At 34.7% G+C, this 21546-nt stretch overlaps 1 protein-coding gene across 1 annotated transcript; it reads left to right on the forward strand.

Moving 5' to 3' along the window:
• Positions 1-577: 577 nt before the first annotated feature.
• Positions 578-21144, forward strand: LOC109098858 (Hermansky-Pudlak syndrome 5 protein-like). Its single transcript, XM_042714997.1, has 23 exons — positions 578-742; positions 4282-4397; positions 5308-5418; positions 6809-6873; positions 6962-7154; positions 8718-8848; positions 9011-9226; positions 9353-9424; positions 9572-9660; positions 10544-10722; positions 10875-11033; positions 11131-11287; positions 12377-12470; positions 12879-13025; positions 13133-13195; positions 14165-14724; positions 16801-16921; positions 17016-17165; positions 17280-17399; positions 17568-17681; positions 17760-17866; positions 18916-19258; positions 20681-21144. Exons 2-23 carry the CDS (start codon positions 4293-4295, stop codon positions 20739-20741), a joined length of 3357 nt encoding a protein of 1118 aa, XP_042570931.1. The 5' UTR covers positions 578-742; positions 4282-4292; the 3' UTR covers positions 20742-21144.
• The last annotated feature ends 402 nt before the right edge of the window (positions 21145-21546 follow it).

Genomic DNA, 21546 nt, shown 5'->3' on the forward strand with positions numbered 1-21546 from the left:
TTTTCAATTTGTGGTGTTAACTCCTTTGTATTGGTCTCAGATGCAGCAGCACTGATGCAGTAATCAATACTCTTGTAGATTATAATAACTTCTCAAGATCCACCTTACAGTCAAAGTCCCTTTAAGAGTATTCTACAGTTCAGTACTCATTATGTGCTTTAATCTTTATAACAAAATGCATACATCTATATCTGGATCTGGTGCTTAAAGACATTTACTACAAGGTCGTAAGATGTTTGAGGGTAGAGTCTTTGCTATTTTTGCTTGCTGTTGGAGCAGGCTTTGTTCTCGTGGGCATCTCGAATATCAATCAATACAGCAAGAGCTTTTAATGGACCCATGGACCCCAATCCACTGCTAGAACTCCTGCGCGTCTGTAACAGCTATTTGTTTGTAAAGCAGCTGTTTTTAGATAAAACTTGAACTTTTAATGCATAATTAGAATATTTATTTACTTTGTTCATTTATTTAGTAGGTAAAACTCCCCTAGCAGCCTACTTGATGGCAAGTATTGTCCAAATGCGCCTGAAATAGTTCCCCGCGGTGAGTATGAATCACTGCGCGTCAGCGTGAGTGGAGTCTAATGAGGAAGTAGCGCCGGTCAGCTGTCAAACACTGCAGGAATTAACTTACAGCGGCACAAACACACACATTATCCTCACTTTTTACACACTATTCGAGTCTGTTTTACTACAGTCCTGGAGATTTCGCAGATTTAAATGCGCCTGGAGCTCAAAAGGAGGTAAAACGCGTTTAATTGATGTTAAATACCTTATAGTAATGCCTGAGGTGACGCATTTACTACCTCAAATAAGTTAAACTTTTTTAAGTTGCAAAGTAAATAAGGTTTTAAAAGTCTTTTTTTACGTTGCCTTAAACCTAAATGACATAACTCGAAGGATTTGTTCTTTTGGAAGAGAAATAGAAACTAAAACGTTGTTGGATGTTGTCCAGCTCAGGACTAGGTTTCACATTTATTAAACTGTTTAAAGACACAACGAACAAACTTCAACAGAAACAGGTTTATTCGGTGTTTTTGGCGGGTTTTAAACTCAGATCTCGTGATTGACAGTCATGCTAATCGGCTAACGCGTCGCTCTGATTTTAAACTTTTAACATAAGATTCGATATTTTACAAACTTAATTCTTGTAAATATTTGTTTCAGACGAAGAGGAAGTGTTAAAATGTGTGTATATGCCTGAGCTGGTAGTCGTTTTTCTGTCCTGCCTACCGTTACTGTGTGAACAACAAATAAAGAAAATAAAAGTTCGCAAATAACGTTAACGTTAGATGAAACGTTATGCATCCGTCACTCGGATATCGGGTGTTTGTTGTGTACATGTGGTTAATTTTATACATTGTTTACTGTTATATAGTTGATGCAGTAGTGTAGTTGTGTATAAAAGCTACAGAGAATCACTAAAAGTAGGATAGGTGTGTGGCAGTCATGCTTTTTCAATTGGGTTTCCTCGGAATCACATGACACTGCGTTGGGCTGCGTCTCAAAACCTAGTGCGCTCACTGTGCTGACTACTGAGGGCACATTTATGGGCATCGACAGAGACACGTCTTTACACAGCCATGTTAACCTTCTCTGGTGTGCATTATGTTCTAACTATTATTATTATTATTTTCAAGTAAGTTTTTATTACATTTAGTCATTTAGCAGACGGTTTTGTTCATAGTGACTTACAAGTGAGGACAATAGAAGCAAATAAAAACAACTTAATAATATGTAAGTGCTGACAGTCTCAGTTAGCCTAACGCAGTACACAAGCAAGGTTTATTTCATAATAAATAAAAAGGAAAAACAAGTAGATAGAATAGAAAAAGAATAGAAACTGCTAGTATTAGAGGGTCATTTTATTTAATTATAAATAAAACAAGTCAAAAGAATAGAAAAAGAATAGAAAACGCTAGTGTTAGAGGGTCTTTTTATTTAATTCAAAATAAAAACACGTCAAAAGAATAGAAAAAGAATAGAAAATGCTAGTGTTAGAGGGTCATTTTTTATAATAAAAAGTGTTAATAGGTTTTTTTGTTAGTGTTAAAAGGTCTTTTTATTTAGTGTTAGAGGGTCTTTTTATTTAATTATAAATAAAACAAGTCAAAAGAATAGAAAAAGAATAGAAAATGCTAGTGTTAGAGGGTCATTTTTATAATAAAAAAAATAAAACAAGTAAAAAGAATAGAAAATGCTAGTGTTAGAGGGTCTTTTTATTTAATTATAAATAAAAAAAGTAATAGAAAAAGAATAGAAAATGCTAGTGTTAGAGGGTGATTTTATTAAATTATTAAATAAAACAAGTCAAAAGATAGAAAAAGAATAGAAAACGCTAGTGTTAGAGGGTCTTTTTATTTAATTATAAATAAAACAAGTCAAAAGAATAGAAAAAGAATAGAAAATGCTAGTGTTAGAGGGTCTTTTTATTTAATTATAAATAAAACAAGTCAAAAGAATAGAAAAAGAATAGAAAATGCTAGTGTTAGAGGGTCATTTTATTTAATTATAAATAAAACAAGTCAAAAGAATAGAAAAGAATAGAAAACGCTAGTGTTAGAGGGTCTTTTTTATTTAATTAAAAATTAAAACAAGTCAAAAAGAATAGAAAAAAAAGAATAGAAAACGCTAGTGTTAGAGGGTCCCTTCGTCATTTTATTTAATTATAAATAAAACAAGTCAAAAGAATAGAAAAAGAATAGAAAACGCTAGTGTTAGAGGGTCTTTTTATTTAATTAAAAATAAAACAAGTCAAAAGAATAGAAAAAGAATAGAAAATGCTTGTGTTAGAGGGACTTTTTATTTAATTAAAAATAAAACAAGTCAAAAGAATAGAAAAAGAATAGAAAATGCTAGTGTTAGAGGGTCATTTTTATAATAAAAAAAATAAAACAAGTAAAAAGAATAGAAAGTCTTTTAAAATGCTAGTGTTAGAGGGTCATTTTATTTAATTATAAATAAAACAAGTCAAAAGAATAGAAAAAGAATAGAAAACGCTAGTGTTAGAGGGTCTTTTTATTTAATTATAAATAAAACAAGTCAAAAGAATAGAAAAAGAATAGAAAATGCTAGTGTTAGAGGGTCATTTTTTATAATAAAAAAATAAAACAAGTCAAAAGAATAGAAAAAGAATAGAAAATGCTAGTGTTAGAGGGTCTTTTTATTTAATTATAAATAAAACAAGTCAAAAGAATAGAAAAAGAATAGAAAATGCTATTAGAGGCTCTTTTCTTTTTTTTTTCTTTTTTTTACAAAAAAAAAACAATAAGAATAGACAAAGAATAGAGAGTGCAAGTGTTAGAGGGTCAATTGTTTTGTTCTTTCATTTCTTCTTAGACTCAGAATAAAGAGTGGTAGAGTTAGAGGGTCAAATGAAGATGGAAGAGATGTGTTTTAGCCGTTGTTTGAAGATGGCTAAGGACTGTTAATGTAAAAGTCTGTGAAAGTGATTCTGTGCCTCTTTGGGATGGCACTATAATGTACTGTTCACTTGCAGAACGCAAGCTTCTAGAGGCACATAACCCTGAAGTAGTGAATTTAAAGTGACAGTGACGTGACAGACAAGTATGGTGACCCATTCTCGGAATTCGTGCTCTGCATTTCAAAACTCGAACCCACAACCTTAGGGTTAAGAGTCAAACTCTCTAACCACTAGGCCATGACTTCCCCATGAAGGGTGAAGGGTGCAGAGAAGCCAAAAGCTTTTATCCCTCTAACTGAAATTATGCCTTTTAAATTCGAATATCATTTTTTTTTAAGTAGAAAATTCTAATTTAGTTCTTCAGTCATTTTGACAGCCCTACTCCGTACCATAATGAGATATGGCTGCTCTGTCCCTGCACATGTGTCTTCGAAAAAAGACACAACGCTGCATAAAAGCCAGACTAACCTATGCTTGATCTGATTGACCTCAGTTCCTAGTATCAAAATATACAATGCTAATTGCTGTGTAAATGCATTTAAGCCACCTCTGAGCAGCATTAAACAGTCACCTAAACCCCACTTCAGAAACACTTCTGTGCCACCTTTGCAGTCTAAATTTGGAGTATAATGACCTGTAGTGTTGCTGATTGGGCTCTTGAATCAACTGCTTGAGTTTTTGTGTACCCCGTCACAATTTGCAGAATATTTGCATATCTTTTTGTGATTGATTGCTTGTTCAAACATGCCTTGCATGCGTATTCTGCCCTGTTAGGAATGCATGTATGATACACTGGTTAGACAAACATGCACTGATTCCCACTAAAAACAAGCCAGTGTTTTTGTTGTTTCCTGTCAGACCGGTGCAGGATGATTCCTGTGGTTCCTGTGGAGTCCTGCACTCATGTCCTGGCAGAGTTTGACTGTTTGGACCCCCTTCTTTCCGCCCTGCGACTGGACTCGGGACGGATTAAAGTAAACCACACGTTTACCTACTCAACTATTGTGAAAGACTAAATGTTTTGAGTGTAACGGCTTTTATGGCAACTGTTCTGAATTATGGTTGGTGCTGTTTACTTTTAAGCCTGAAATGATAATTATTTTACCTTTATCAGCGCCGATATTAAGCAGTTTTATGGTTATCGGTATCAATCATTTTCAAAACCGATTTCCCAATTTTTGTCGGAGCCATTGTTATTCTTAATTTTGACATTCATTTTAATTTTTACACCAGCCCATATATATAAGTTCAAAATATCGGTTACCAGTCAACTTGATCTGTTATAATCGGTATCCGCATCGGCCATGAAAAACACATATCGGTCGACCCCTAATGGAAAGTAAATGGATGAATCTGACAAAACATGTTTGAGTCATCTTTCACCCCAAAAAACAAAAATTTCTGAGAATATATTTTGCATGAAGAAAATTACCATCAGCATTTTTTGCATTGCAACATTACAGTATAAGCTTAAATTACTGAAATATAATAAAATAAAAAGACAATATAATAATAATTTTCAAAGAAATTAAGTATTTAAAAAAACAGCATAAATTAAAAGCAGTACAACAAATATGTATCAATGTATAAAATGTTATAACTAATATGAGAATACTAATTAAAATGTTATATATAATTAATTTTATTTGCATTTCAGTAATAAGAATTTTATTTTGCTTTACTTTAATGTCAATTTTTTAATTGTCATGAAAATTATCTTCATAGCCCTTTTCTTTAAGCAAAAATATTTATATTATTATTTTATATTATTATTATTTATATTATGTATTTATATTATTTTCTCTCTTGTTCTTGGCAGATTTTGTGAGATTCTCTCTAATATCGCGCTAATATTCTCTCTGTTTCTGTCTTTGTATCTCGCAGTGCACATGTCTCTCCGTGTCCAGGAAGTGGTTGGCTTTGGGCACGTCTGCCGGAGGACTTCACCTCATTCAGAGAGACGGCTGGAAGCAGAAACTCATTCTCACACACAAAGTACACATGACTAAATCATTTCACAAGTTCTCCTTTTACATAGCACAAAACTGTCAGCAGTGTCGAAATACTGTTGTCCAATGTTATCAGTTAGATATAAATGTATTTGCATTAGGGTTGCATGATTAATCAAAATAAAACCGGAATTACGATATGGCTTAGTGTGATTATCAAATCACAAAGGCTGTGATTAGATTAAATAAATATATGCACTGAGTAAACTCTGTGTTGTTTTAGATGTGTGTTTATGATGTGTTTAAGAACATGTTGTTTAAGATGCATGTTTAAGACATGTTTAAGAACATGTTTCATTTACACGTGTGAAGATAGAGAAGCTTTTAGAGACATTTAATGGTTTAACATTTCAAAATGAAGAAAATAAGACAGCCATAAATATTAGTAAATATTGTAATTTTACAGTTGTGATGTAAAACAATATTATTTTATTTATTGTTATATTATTTTTCTTGAATACAATTTTTTTTATTTTACAGTGAAATATTACAATATTAAAATTTCTTTATATTTTTATTTAATAATAATTGTTATAATTAATTTTATATTTAATATTGTATAATTTATCATTTATAACATGTTTCAGTTTCTGTTCATAGGGTTCTGTTTATTTGATTTTCTGAAATAAGAATTATTTTACTTCTGGAGAGTAAGTGGATGAATCTGACAAAACATGTTTGGGTTGTCTTTCACCCCAAAATCCAAAAGGAATAAAATCTGAAAATATATTTTGCATGAAGAAAACTACCATCACCAATTTTTTGCATCGCAACATTACAGTATAAGCTTAAACTACTGAAATATAATAAAATATAATGACAATATAATGATGATTTTAAAGAAATTAAGTTTTTTTTTTTTTTTTTTAGATCAGAATATTATTAATGATTATTTATTTTTTTTTATTATAGGTATTTATTTTTTAGTAGTTATTGTAGTTTTTTTGTTTTTTTGTTATTTTTTTTTGTTTTTGTTATATTTATTTTTCTTATTTTACAGTGAAATATTACAATATTAATATTTCTTATTTTTTATATTTTTATTATAATAATAATGGTTATGAATAATTTTAGATTTAATATTATATAATTTATAATTTTATAATTAATATTAATTATTATTAACACAATTAAAATTTTTAGTAGAAACATCGCAAAAGAAAATGTTCTCAGATCATGCAGCCCTAATCTGCACGTTTACTTTTTTGCAACAGTATATGCATGACGTATGTGCTTTTCCCTGTGTTTATAAATAGCTATTGATCACACAGTCATACAGTGTAGTGCATTGGCATCAACTTACACTTACGTCAGGGCTCAGAGCGCATAATGCTCCGCTTTGACCAATGAAAAGTGAGTTCTGCTTTTTTTTTTAGGAAGGCTCAGTCACGCAGGTCTCATGCTGCCCCCATGATGAAGACTTTATCGCCGTAGCAACGAGGTATTCATGTTCACCCCGTCTGCATTTATATACGCTTCTGGTGTGTTTGGTTGCCAGTCTGGACTGTTTTGGCGCGTGTGTCCCTCAGTCAGGGTTTGGTGGTGGTGTGGGAGCTGCATGTGGAGCGGCGTGGCCGTCCTGAGCGCGTCTCTGTGTCCTGGGAGCACCGCGGACAGACAGTAACATCTCTGTGCTGGGACACCGCGGCGCTCCGAGTGTTTGCCGGAGACGTCGGAGGGAAAGTGTCCTGTGTCCGGGCTGGGTCATCCAAACTTGGGAAGGTATAAGAAAACGTAAAAGTTTTATGTACATTACAGACCAAAAGTTTGGAAACATTACTATTTTTAATGTTTTTGAAAGAAGTCTCTTCTGCTCATCAAGCCTGCATTTATTTGATCAAAAATACAGAAAAAACAGTAATATTGTGAAATATTATTACAACTTAAAATAATAGTTTTCTATTTGAATATACTTTAAAAAAATAATTTATTCCTGTGATGCAAAGCTGAATTTTCAGCATCATTACTCCAGCCTTCAGTGACATGTACATCCAGTCTATCACATGATCATTTAGAAATCATTCTAATATTCTGATTTATTATGAGTGTTGGAAACAGTTCTGCTGTCTAATATATTTGATGAATAAAAGGTTAAAAGGACTGCATTTATTCAAAAAAAAAAAAAAAAAAATTCTAAAAATATATATTCTAATAATATATTTTCTTTACTATCACTTTTTATCAATTTAACACATCCTTGCTGAATAAAAGTATTGATTTTATAAAAAAAAAAGAAAGAAAAAAAAAATTACTGACCCCAAATTACTGACCAGTAGTGTATATTGTTATTACAAAATATTTATATTTTAAAAACATAGCTTTCTTTTTTTTTTTCTTTTTATTCATCAAAGTATCCTAAAAAGTATCACATGTTTCTGAAAAAATATTAAGCAGCAGAAACTGTTTCCAACTTTGATAATGAATCATCATATTAGAATGATTTCTAAAGGATCATGTGATAATGATCCTAAAAATTCAGCTTTGCAATCACAGAAATAAATTATAATTTAAAGTATAACACATTTAAAAACAATTATTTTAAATTATAATAATATATCACAATATTAAATTTGTTTCTGTATTTTTGATCAAATAAATGCAGGCTTGATGAGCAGAAGAAACTTCTTTCAAAAACATTAAAAATAGTAATGTTTCCAAACTTTTGGTCTGTACTGTATGTTAGTCTGGCCATACATTACTGTATGTACTGTTTTTGAAAGAAGCCTGTTATGCTTATCAAGGCTGCATTAATTTGATCAAAAACAGTAATATTGTGAAATATCATTACTGTTGAAAACAACTATTTTGTATTTTAATATATTAATGTTAAAATGTAATTTATTTCTGTGATGTGCAGCTGTATTTTCAGCATCATTACTCCAGTCTTCAGTGTCACATGATCTTCAGAAATCATTCTAATATGATGATTTGCTGCTCAAGAAACATGTCTGATTATTTTCAGTGTTGAAAACAGTTGTGCTGCTTAATATTTTAGTGGAAACTGTAATACATTTTTTTTTTCAGGATTCTTCAATGGACATAAAGTTCAAAAGAACAGCATTTATTTTAAATCGATTTTTTTGTATTATTATAAATGTCTTTAATGTCACTTTTAATCAATTTAATGCATCCTTTCTGAATAAAAATATTAACAAATTTTTTTAAAAAGCAAAAATTTCACTGCCCTCAAATTTTTGAACACTATTGCATTTGATTTAAATGTTAATTGTTGATTTTAATCTATGCTTGTGTGTTTGCTGTGGTTTCTGTTTGGCGTCCAAACAGGGCTCTGCGTTTGTGATGTTCCCGGTTCAGACCATCACCACAGTGGACTCACGCGTCGTCCAGCTGGGCTACTCGGACGGTCACCTGGTGGTCTCGTCTCTCAGCCGCTGCTACCTGTGTGACACAGAGAGGTGTGTGTTTGCAGGAGACACGGGACAACGCGTATCCAGCAGCTATAATGAAGCATTTCATTTAATTGCATTAATCATGTCAGACATTGATACCAATATACTGTGACTTCAGTTAACATGTATATCAATCATGAGAAAAACTAAACTCTCTTCCACTCTCAGGGAGAAGTTCTGGCGTGTGGGTAATAAAGAGCGGGATGGAGAGTTCGGGGCATGTTTTTTCCCACAGGGTCCGGCGGGTCAGCGGGGTCAGGCGCTGCTGTACTGTGCCCGGCCCGGCTCCCGGATATGGGAGGCCAGTTTCAGTGGAGAAGTCCTGAGCACACACCAGTTTAAACAACTGCTGGCCTGCCCACCGCTGCCCCTCGTCTCCTACAAGTGAGTGTTTGTGTGTTTAACACTAACTTGTGACCTCATTAGTGTTTGTTGTTTTTCCTCTTAGGTCTGTATCTCCATCTTTTCCTCTCTATATGATTGTTGTGTATTTTTACACGTTGTTTTCAGGAATGAGCCACATTTCAACCCCGCACAGCTGAGTCCACAGTCTCTGGCTTTCCCAAGACTCCTTCAGTTTGGGTAACCACTCTTTGTACTATAATAACACAAGACCTGTAGTAAAGACACAATCTTGCATACCTGCTATTATGACTCTGAAGATAACGTCTCAGGTTAGAAAGGGTTTTAGGGTTAATATTTAACTTCAGAATTGTGTGTGATTCTTAGTGATCAAAACCTGCTCTCCTGGACGGATTCGGCCATCTACATCTTCACCCCTCACAGCGGTCAGGTTCTGCTGTGGACAGAGGTCAAAGGTTAGAGATCACACCTATTGTTCAGCCTATATGAAGCTTAAAGTATGAACCCTCGCAATGCACGAAAATATATTTACTCAAAAAAAAAAAAAAAAATTATATATATATATATAGCTATTAAATACATATGTTCAAACATTAATACATTTTTATTTATTTATTTTAACATTAATTTAATAGCTATGTAAAATATATATTTTATATAGATTATATAAAAGTATTAATAAAATTATTAAAAGTTATTTTTACATTTTATATATATTTTTATATATATATATATATATATATATATATATATATATATATATATATATGTATATATGTGTATATGTATAAATGTGTGTGTGTGTGTGTGTGTGTGTGTATATAATAAAAGTGTAAAAAATAAAAGAAAAAATAGAAACAATTGTAAAAAAAAAAAAATAAAATTCAGTTATATGATATTATGGATATTACAGATCTTTATGGATCTTTTTATCGGTCTTTCTTAAATATTTAATAAAAAATTAGCATAATTTCATAATACTGCAATAATAATATAAAATAAAACATAATTAACATAAAACAAATATATTTTGACGATATATTTAAAAAAGTAACAACATAATTTTGTATATTTTTTGTTTATAAAGTGGTTTAAATTTTTTACATTTTTATTTTTACATATATATATATATATATATATATATAGGTGTGTGTGTGTGTAAACTTTTGTATAACTTTGTAAAAACAAAATGTACATTTTTTACATATATATATATATATATATATATATATATATATATATATATATATATATAATATATTAAATATTGTATGAGCTCTTTTATTATAACCTGATTTCACAGCTCTGGGATCTTTATCTGTCGTCTTCTTTCTATAGATGTGGTGGAGATTTCAGTTTTGCGTCATGAGCTGTTTTGTCTTCACGGTGATGGACGTCTGTCTCACCTGTCGCTGATGTCACCTGAGCGCTGTGTGGAGCGTCTGATGAAGAGAGAGAACTGGACGCTCGCCGCCACCGTCTGCTGCATGTTTCAGCACGCCATTATTACATCCAGGGTACACACGCAAACACCAACACATTCAGTATGCACACTGTGTATTGTTTCACATACTATTTAAGAGGCAGTATGTACTTTGCAGTATGTGTTAAATATTACATTAGTACTCCATTCCTAATATAGTCTCTGTGTTTCGCGCTTCCTCCTTAGGCCAGGAAGTCCCTCCCCGTTGATCGCTTGGAGCAGCTCAAGGCTCAGCTAAGCTCCGCCTCCCAGCAACAGCTGATCGGTCAGCTTGAGGACGTGATCAGCAAACTGGAGCCACTGGACTCTGCCTGCAGCAGCCGCAGGAGCAGCATTTCCTCACACGTGAGTCCGAAATGCTACTGTCCTATCACAATAAAAAGCCCATAAATATAACTTAAATAAAAATTAAAAATAAAATGACTCTTCCTGTTGTGCGCAGGAGAGCTTCAACGTTCTGGACTGCGGCATCTACCGCGTCATCAGCCGAAGAGGCAGCCAATCAGACGATGACTCCAGCTCCCTCGCCAACCAATCGATGCTTGAGGAGGAGCGGCTGAAGGAGTTCGGTTTCACCGAGGACGAGCAGGCGGAGAATGGTGAGACTGAGAGAGAGTCACAGAGACAGCCAAAGATCGATTTCAAACCTAAACGCGAGTCTCTCAGTGGGAATTATGTGTCCTGATACAGGAAGTACTCCACTCACGTTTCAGTACTGATCAGAAAGTACGAAAGCTTGTTTCTGCCTTTTGATAAAAAAAATAATTAAATAAAAAAGGTAATCGCAGCTTTTTGTCTCACAGTTTTTCTTAGAGTTGCAAAATACAAACTCAAAAAAATAAACATGCAAGTATGCCTTTTTTTTTTTTTTTTTTTCAGAATTGTTAATTCACAAACTCACAGTTGCGAGATATAAACTTGCAGAATCATGAAATAAAAAGTTGCAATTACTTACTTTTTATTTTTTATCTCAGGCTAAACAGGTTTCCATAAGAAAGAGATTTTCTTCAACACAGAAATATTTAGCACATAAAGCTACACAGACCTTACTAACCTGACATTAATAGTAGTATATTCAGTATGCAAAACAAATGCAAACTTGGACTATTCACATGAAAAAAAAATGCCAAAAATTAATGAATGCTATTTTAGAGCCACAGCACATTCTTACATTCCTTTTTTTTTCCATTTGGAATAACATACAACAGATGAATAATTGACACTAAGTCCAGGGATGTGTATTAAGAGAGTAAAAAAAAGTTTAATTTGCACATCCTTGCTGAAAGCAAAAATTCTGCACAAAGCAACAACCTCACAGCCATTCAGAACTTATTTGATATTTAATAAAAAATGTTGAAGTTCAAATGAGATTGACACGTAATTCAGTTAACAGCATTATAAATATTGTAATTTTATAGTTTTATAGTAGTTATTGAATGTCGATGTGTTGTATGTCAAATATTATGCAATAAAATACACTAAAAACATCAATGAGCAGTAGTTTAATCATTTATCTGGTGTGTGAACGTTTTAGATTCTTCTTTATTCTGATCATGATGCTAGCTGAGCTTCTCCGTGATTATCTGCTTTATTCTGTGCTTTTGCATAATTTTCCCTTCTGACTTCACTCTCTCTTTTTTCCCATTCATCTCTGTATCATTTCATCTCCTCCTTTTGCTGTCCTGAAGACTCTCAGTCTGTGCGTGGAGAGAGCTTGCAGTTTCTGCCGCTGCCTTTCCGCTCAAAACCCCCGCGAGTCGCCCTGCAGGCTGTTCGAGACAGGTACACACACACACACACACACACACACACTTATACAGCTGTCCCTAAAAACTCTACTGTAGTAATTTCACTTCTTCTTAAATTTCACACCAGACACAGTCTGCTTTGCTGTGATTGGCCGGATCACAAGGAAGTAAAACTCCACTGAAGAGACAAACTTATTTTAAAGCTCATTAAAATGCAGCTGCTGATACGCAGAAGTGACTTCCTGTTTTGTCGTAGTGTCACATATATCTAAGTCTCGTTTTATGCTGATGTGTGTGACTGGTAAGCTCGCAAGTTATTTCTGCTCTTCTTTGTTTTCTTCATGCAAAATCAGTGGCATTTTATTTCCTTGTATTTCGGACAATCATCGCCGATCTTGATGATTATCTCAGTGTTTTGCATTTGTGGATGTGTGTATGTCAGTGTCTCTAGCTTTGTGAAAAAGACCACCGAGAAGATCAACACGCTCCAGATGAACGCAGACCTGTGGGCTCGGCCTGACCTCAGGGAAGGGGGTCAAGGGGAGGTCACGGCCACAGTGACCCCTCTTCCAGAAGAAGTCGAGCACGAGTGAGTCTGTTTTAGTTTCTGACTCCCTAGTTGTTTTCTGAATGCTGCTATTGGTGTTTTGTATATCCACATTGTTTTACTGTGGTTTTTGATTGTCTCTCTGAAAGCGCTGAGGAGTGCAGCTCTGAGTCTGAGCTGCTGGAGTTGAGGGCCGCCACAAAGAAAGCCATGTGAGTTTAGACGAGCGCTGCTTCGTTCTTCTGCATACAGGCAGGAATATGTCCAGTCAAGTTTAATTATAAGCTAATGAATGTTTGCACATAATACATTAATGAGAGGATTATAAAATCATGTGGAAATTTTAGGCCAAAATTGCTTTTTTTGTTGCTTATCAATAAACACCACCATTCAAAAGTTGAGGGATTTTTTTTCTTTCTTTTATTGTAAAGTAATTAATATTCAGAAAGGATGCATGAAATTGATCAAAAGTGACAGTAAAGACATTTATAGTCTTACAAAAGATTTCTATTTAAAAAAAAATGCTTTATTCATTACATTTAAATCCACAAAAATATTAAACCAATATTATATTAAATATTATATTAAATATTAAATGTTTCTTGAGCAGCGTATTTTCATGATTTCTGAAGATCATGTGACTCTGAAGACTGGAGTAATGATGCTGAAAATACAGCTTTGATCACAAAAAATAAATTATGTTTTAAATTACATAACAAGAGAAACACATTATTTTGAATTGCAATAATATTTCACAATATTACAGTTTTTACAGTGTTTTTGCAATAATGGTGAGCATAAGAGACTATTAAAAACATTTCATAATCTTGCCAACCCCAAACTTTTAAATGGTCATTTAGTCAATAATCAGTGTTTTTAACCTCAAGTTTATAGGTTAAAATACATTAATGCAAAAGGGAGAGAAATTTTGTATTTTATATGCACCATTTTTTTTTTTAGAAGTTTTTTAACAGTTGTGTTTAGCTTTTCGCTGTTCATTTTAATATCCTGACAAATTTTTTTTTTAAATTACATATATTTAGTCTCTAAATTAATGTGAAGTCATAAAATGTGCGTATAATCATTACAATGAAAAGTTCTTTCAAATAGTTTTAGATTAAATAAATTTCATACCGCTGTGCACTGGAGTGTTACTAAAGCTGATATGTGCTCCTCTGTAGCTCTCAGATCCAGGACCCCATGGTTTTACTGGACCCCGTCTCTCTCGGCGATGCACTTCGAGAGTGGGCTCCGGTTCTGGAGAGGGTCCTGGGTCCGGAGGATCACACCAGGCCTACAGAAATAACAAATCAAGAGCAGAGGACCCTAGAGGAGGAAGAGCTTGTTTCATCGATGTCCTGTTGCGTCGTGGTTCAGCCAGAGATCTACTCTACTAATCCGGATGAATCTGCAACTCTCACTGAAGAAGAGGACCTTGGAGAGAGCATGCCATGTTCCACCGCCCCACTCAGAGCGCCGTTCCCACCTCTTGCGAACCATGTCGAACTAATACAGCTGTTTTCCCCCAAACCCCTGCCCCCTGACCTCCAGGCTGACCTCTCGCAGCTGGCCTGTCTCTATCTGGAGATGGGCTGCCCCGGTAGAGGAGGCATCGAAAGCGTGTGTGTGTTCCTCAGGAGGTACTTCTTCCTGTTGGACCAGGAGAGAGTGAGAAAGATGTGTATGCTGCGATACAGAGAGCACCGCGAGGTGATGAAGGCGTATATTGCTGGCATGCTGGGTAAGTTTACACATAAATGTGTATTAACCATCAAAGACTGAGACAGCCGCCCACGGCTAAAAATAACTGTTGTTCTTAAATGTTTAATAACTTTTGAACCGCTAATCCTATCTTAATGCTTTAAAAAGTGCTGATATTCAGAGGCTCCGTAGTGTACGTGATTACATCATCACATTTTGACAACATTGATTTGTCAGAAGACCAATGCATTTCGTTCCTCTGAGCCAAACAGGAACGATTGTTGACCCTTAGACCCACCGCCGTGCCCAGACTGGTTCAAACTGTCCCATATTCAACCAATAAACATAGGTTTTAAACTCTTGAACAACTATTTAACATATTTCTTTGGAAATATGAACTGACGCAAAGTGAAAGTAAAGTCTGCCTGTGCATGAAAACAAACACAAAATAACACATTTGCATGAGAAAACTCTCTGAAAAAGCACAGAAAAACACACGACAGAGTACTTTGACTTAAAACAAACCAAAAACAAGGATGAAACAGTGGTAAATATCTGATTAAGCACTGGAATTTATGTCTTTGTGTCGCTAGGCGATGTCCCGGTAAAAATCGATTCTGATGCAGATTACAGCCAGCGGATCGATCATTTATATTATGTATATTAAGTAAATAATTCTTATATACTGTAGTTCATAAAGATAATTTGCACAATTTTTTCTGTTGCACTCTGAATATTTTTCAGTTAGTTCGTGAATCATTTGCACTGTTTGTATTATTGCAGAAAACAATTTGTGCATTTGTTTTTATTTGTGTTTATTGTTCATACTCAGATTGAAAATATATTTCTCTGAAGAAAAAAACACCTTTTTTTGTTTTGTTTTGTTATTATATAACACTCTTTCCATTTTCTTTACTCCCTAAACGTTTTTTGGACACATCTCTTCTGTTAGTAAACGAAATAGGCCTGTTTTTCGCTTAAAAGCGCCGATAACAATATTGTAATAAATGGATATAACTTGCTTGGGGAATGTTATATGTAAACAACATTTTATTTGGAAGTGTAAAACACCCAGATACAACTTTCTAAAGAAAAATATCCAAACTTTAGGAGTTTCTGTTTGAGTACACAGTAAAAAACACCCAATTGTTGCTTGCATTTTTCTTAAAATTCTGGAAATTCATTCATTCTAAGAGAAAACAAAAGGAAAATTGGGACTTTAAATTAGTTAGACTTAAACTTCAAGTTCTCCTGTTTATAATGATATATGGCACTTGATGCTGACTGCTAGAATATATAGCATATATTTTTTTTTTTCTGCTAGTTGCCAAGGCATCATTTCTCATTTTTTAATGAGTTTAACTTGATGTACTAAAATAACTAAAACTAAAATAAAAATTAATAAAAACTATATTGGCATATATTTTAAAAAAAATGACAAAAACACAACAAAACGACTAAAACTAACTAAAAGAAAAAATAAAACTGATTCAGAATATTAATAAAACTGTAATAGCATCTCAGTGTGATACTAAAATAACACTGGGTCGGAGTAAGATGGCGAGTTTTGCATAAAAATCAACAAAATGATTAATAAAGAATGTGCATCAGATGTGTTTTTGCTTGTTTTATTCAGTTCACAAAGGTGCTGTGAATTGAATCATTAGATATTATATTCTAACTGTACAGTACTGTGGTATTTTGTACATGCAACTGGATTTATTGCAAATGAAAAAAAAAATCATTAATTTTTAACAAATCCAAAGTTTTGCACTGGTATCTACAGCTTTGTAACTCATTAATACAATCTTTCCAGCATGACTTGAAATGTTCCAAAATGAATCATTACACAGCCCTGCATTATATCTGCTGAATGAAATCCAATACTTGCTTCTTACTAATTTCGGGCTGCAATTATACGTCAAAATTTGTAAAACTGCACATAATGGAACATTGTTATTGATATTTCTGAGCTCTGCATCATCAGATTAGCTAATATTAGTCCTCTTTTGCAAATCAGCAGAATTTGTTTTCAAGACTCGGGGCTGTGTTATTAACCTGTTCTATTGCAATTCTGTTAATATTAATTTTCCTAATATTCTGCGGCGTGTTGTAGAGTTCACTCAGGCCAGTAAAGTGGTGGAGGTGATTCAGAAGAGCGACCTGCTTAAGTCTCTGCGCAGCCTGAGAGAACTTCAGCCCTGGAACGCACCTCTGCTCCTCTCACACCTGTACAGGTGAGTTCACGTCACACACACACACACACACACACACACACATGTATTATCAATATGACCTGCATCGAATATAATGCCTTTTTTCTCTCTGCAGACTCTATGATAAACACGGGGAGGTGGCTGTTCGTGCCTATCCACAGTTCTATCCCACAATCCTCCCCTCTGACATCATGGTCATGGCTTTACCCAGCCACTTCCTGCCTTATCTGGACAACCTGGTCCAATCACGAGCCGAGCAGCAGCGGTACGGCTGCGTTCCATTACACAGTGTTTTATGATGTGTGTTCTTAAGGTTATAAATGAGCCTGTGATGATGTATTCTTGAAATAATCTGTAAAGTTATTTTGTCACCCGCCAGGTTGTCTTTTTTGGGCTCTCTTCTCCAGCCAGAAACTCTGCGACATGATTGGCTGGAACTGGCGCTGTCCCATGATGCCCCACAAAGGGAAGACACGCTCACTCCTGACGGACACCCCAGGTGCACAAAGCTATTTTTAAGCAACTAGAATCCTCCCCAAGCAAATTTGAGGAGTTATTCATGTCTGTGAAATAAAAAATGACATCCTAGATAGATTTATAGATTCATGTTTCAATCAAATCAAACTGTATTTCTGTTTTGCTGATTGTCATGTCTCCTGTGCTGTAGGTGGCGCTCTCATTTCTTCAGCTGGGGTTATGGGCGTCTGCTGTCTCTGCTGATCCGCCTGCCTGCTAATCTGGCCTCCAAACAGAAGATGCTGGAGATGTGCAGGACTCACGGGTAAGTGTAGAGCTGGAATGTATAGAATTGAATCAGAATGTATAGTTGGGTACACTGCGACTGTCATTTGTCTCTCAGGTATTGGATGGGTTACCTGTACCTGTGCAGAGAGCTGCAGCGGAGGCCCGAGGCTTTCAGTGCCATCTGCAGACTGGACGACATGACACTACTAGAAGGGGATGATGGTACAACAATCACAGATGTTCAAAACTCTCAATATAAACTCTCTACTTAAAAAAGGAGAGACTGTCTGACTGACACTTAAAGGGATAGTTCACCCAAAAATTACAATTACCTCATGATTACTCACCCTCAAGCCATCCTAGGTATATGACTTTCTTCTTTCAGACGAATGCAATCGGAGTTATATTTAAAAATGTCCTGGCTCTTCCAAGCTTTATAATGGGAGTGAATGGGTGTTATTTTTTAATAGTCCAAAAGAAGTCCAATAAAGCGCATCCATCCATAATAAAAAGTGCCTCACAAGGCTCCAGGGGGTGAATAACGGCCTCCTGTAGCGAATCAATGCATTTTTGTAAGAAAAATATCTATACTTAAAATGTTATAACCACTTTTCTGTAGCTTGCTCTAACTGTCGTACGCGGAAGCCGTGAGGACATTGGAAGAGCGCAAGCTCCGGTGAGAATATGCTAGTTTCGCGAGTGTTTACAGGAGCAAAGGAAGCAAAGTCTCCTCTTGGCTTATATCGAAATCCGAAGACATTTTTCTTCACAAATCCTCGTTTTGTGCTTCTAATTCGTGACTGGTGTTTTGTTTTGCTCTCTCCGCTGCACTTCCGCATTCGTCACTTCTCACCGGACCTTGCGCTACGTCTTTCGTCGTCCTCCCGGAACGGCTTCCGCGTACGACAGTTAGCGGAAGCTAGAGATTACTGTTAATAAAATTTTAACTATAGATATGTTTCTTACTAAAACACATAGATTCGCTACAGGAGGCGTTTATTAACCCCTCTGAGCTGTGTGGGGCACTTTTTATGATGAATGGATGTGCTTTATTGGACTTCAAAATCTCAACACCCATTCACTCCTATTATAAAGCTTGGAAGAGCCAGGACATTTTTAATATAACTCTGATTGTATTCGTCTGAAAGAAGCAAGTCATATACAACTAGGATGGCTTGAGGGTGAGTAAATCATGGGCTAATTTTAATTTTGGGGTGAACTATCCCTTGAGTTATTTTATGTTTATAATCTCTCTCTCTTTCTTTCTGCAGGAGTTGTACCTCAGTCTCTGGATGAGTGGGTGGTGCTCCTCCAGCTCTCCCAGCAAATCGGTTCAAGCGACGAAGCCCTGGCCGCTTCAGCTCTACCCAGAAGCCCCAATGGATCCTCTTCAGACGACACTAACGGCACGAGCGATAGTTCTCCCGACCAATCAGACGGTTCGACTGACTGGAGCATTCGCGTCAGCCCAGAGAACATCATCCTGCGTGTGGTGCGGGTGTTTGGGCCGGACCGGGCCCTGACGGCCCTCCAGGAGCACGGGATACAGGTGGATCTCAGTTCACGCTCCACGCTGGTCTGCGATCTGCTTCGTATGGCTGAGAAGCGGCAAAGGTGAGAGCGTGGAAAATGGTAGTGTGCATCTTGATTTTTAAATCGATTCTCATTTTTATGAGACCATATCGATTCTTAAATCCCAAGAATCAATTAGCGTAGCCTGTCAGATAATAAACAGAACACTGGCGCCACTTTAATAGCAGTTACAGCATGAAATAAACATGACTGAACATCTGAAGGTATGTTACAAGAAAGAGTTTTCGAAATCCATATCCTGTCTCATATAGTTGTTTCGTCAGTGTTTCATATATAGCTTCACAAATAGCTTGTAAACGATGTGTTACTTTACGTCACATAGAAAAATGAACACTAGATAGGAGCATTTTACTCAAAATTGCATCATATAACATATTCATTATAATTTATTTTACTGTTCTTCAATATTTAATTTATGTTTGAATAAATCCGTCAAGTTTTTGTGACAAGAACCATTTAAATGTTTATATTTTTAAAAAACGAATTGGAGTAGAAATATAATGTAATTCAAAGTTATAACTTTAATACTACAAAAAACTTTGAGTATATTTTAAATGTTTTTACACAAATCAGCAAATTTCAGCCTTCCATATTATTGACGCTTGTGTATATTTTACAGCATTAGTTGAGATTTTTTTTCCTTGAGAAAATTTGCCATGTTTTGTACCTGATATATATCCGAAACAATCGATATTGTGAAGTTTGTCAAAATGCAGCCCAAGTAAGCAGTATGCTAGTATTCAATGCAAAACTTAAAAACATAAATATAAAAGTACCGGTATATACTAAATAGTATGGTAATATTCTATTCCAAACATATTAAACTAGCATACTAATTATGACTCTTACTATTTCTGCCATATGAAGATATTGAAGAGATAGAAAGAGAAGTATAGTAGTATGCTAACTTTTTTAAAATTAGTATGCACTCCACAGTATACACTAATATTCCATTTCAATCCAATTGTTTTTGGAAAATACTTTGCAGTTTTTATCATATAGCAAGCAGAGTGGAAGTATTCCATTACGAACACTTTAGTTGATATTGGAATAGCATAATAAAATTATAAGTAGTATAGTAGTATGAGTAGTATAGTAGTATGCTATTTTGAACATATTGGCTGAATTTGGAATTGCATACAGCATACTATTGCTATTTCTGCCATAATATGAGACTGCATGCTATTTCGGATTTAGACATTATTTTTAGAAAATAGTCAGATGGTAGTGTTCCGTTCCAAACATGTCATTTTAGGAAAATACTAGGCAGTGTATACCATTATGACCTTTTTTTTTGTATCCTGCATACTATTTTGGAAAATAGTAGGCAGGGTACAGTATATACTGCGCAGTATACTTGTGCTCCATTCTGAATGTAGGTAATGTTTAACAGTTTCTGTCCTCATGCATTCATTCTTCTTTGTTTTCTTTCTAACATTGCAGAGCACTGATTCAGACCATGTTGGAGCGCTGTGACCGGTTTCTATGGTCTCAACACGCTTAAAACTCCAGTGTCCACTTGATCTCCACATATACCTCCAGGACATACGTGTAGTATTTTGTCTCCTGCTTCCTATTTAGCTATTTAATAAGGTGCTGCTGACACAGTATTAACAATGGACCTTTTTATGTCAAACATAAATCCATTAGTACATAAATTATCCTATCGAGTTGAATGGAACAATTTATGTAAGAATACTTCAATCTACACTTTCATGTTCAATGTGCCCCAACGTGTTTTCATGTGGTTTTAGGATTATACAGGCTATACAGTATATTCCTTAAATATATTAAATAAATGACTATATCACTGGAAAGTAAATAAATAAATGCATATATATTTATCTATTTAAATATAAAAGTATTCGAGAACCTTGTCTAACTAATAAACCTGTGTTCTTTTAACAGAGATGACTATAAATAATTGCGAATGTATGAACAAAAGAGTTTTTGTAACTAATGCCATGTGGCTCAGCAGGTTTAACAGGCTTCTCTTAATGAATCACACAATATAAATACAAGGATCATGTTTATATATAACCATGTTGAAAGTGAGAGAATGACTGAGAGAATCTCTCTTCATCGCTCTTCATGCAAACTAACATAATTTGAATGGATGGAAAGACTACTAGTAATGAAGTGTCATCCGCAGGAGGGCAGAAAGAAGGCAGATTTAACTAAATGTTAAAGGAATAAATAGTTTACCACAAAAATTTTAATTTGCTGAAATTATATTCACCCTCAGGCCACCTGAGATGAGTTTGTAGATGTGTTTTCTTTTTCAAAACCGATTTGGAGAAATGTAGCAT

The sequence above is a fragment of the Cyprinus carpio genome, chromosome A25 (genome assembly GCF_018340385.1).
Source record: "Cyprinus carpio isolate SPL01 chromosome A25, ASM1834038v1, whole genome shotgun sequence".
NCBI lineage: Eukaryota > Metazoa > Chordata > Actinopteri > Cypriniformes > Cyprinidae > Cyprinus > Cyprinus carpio.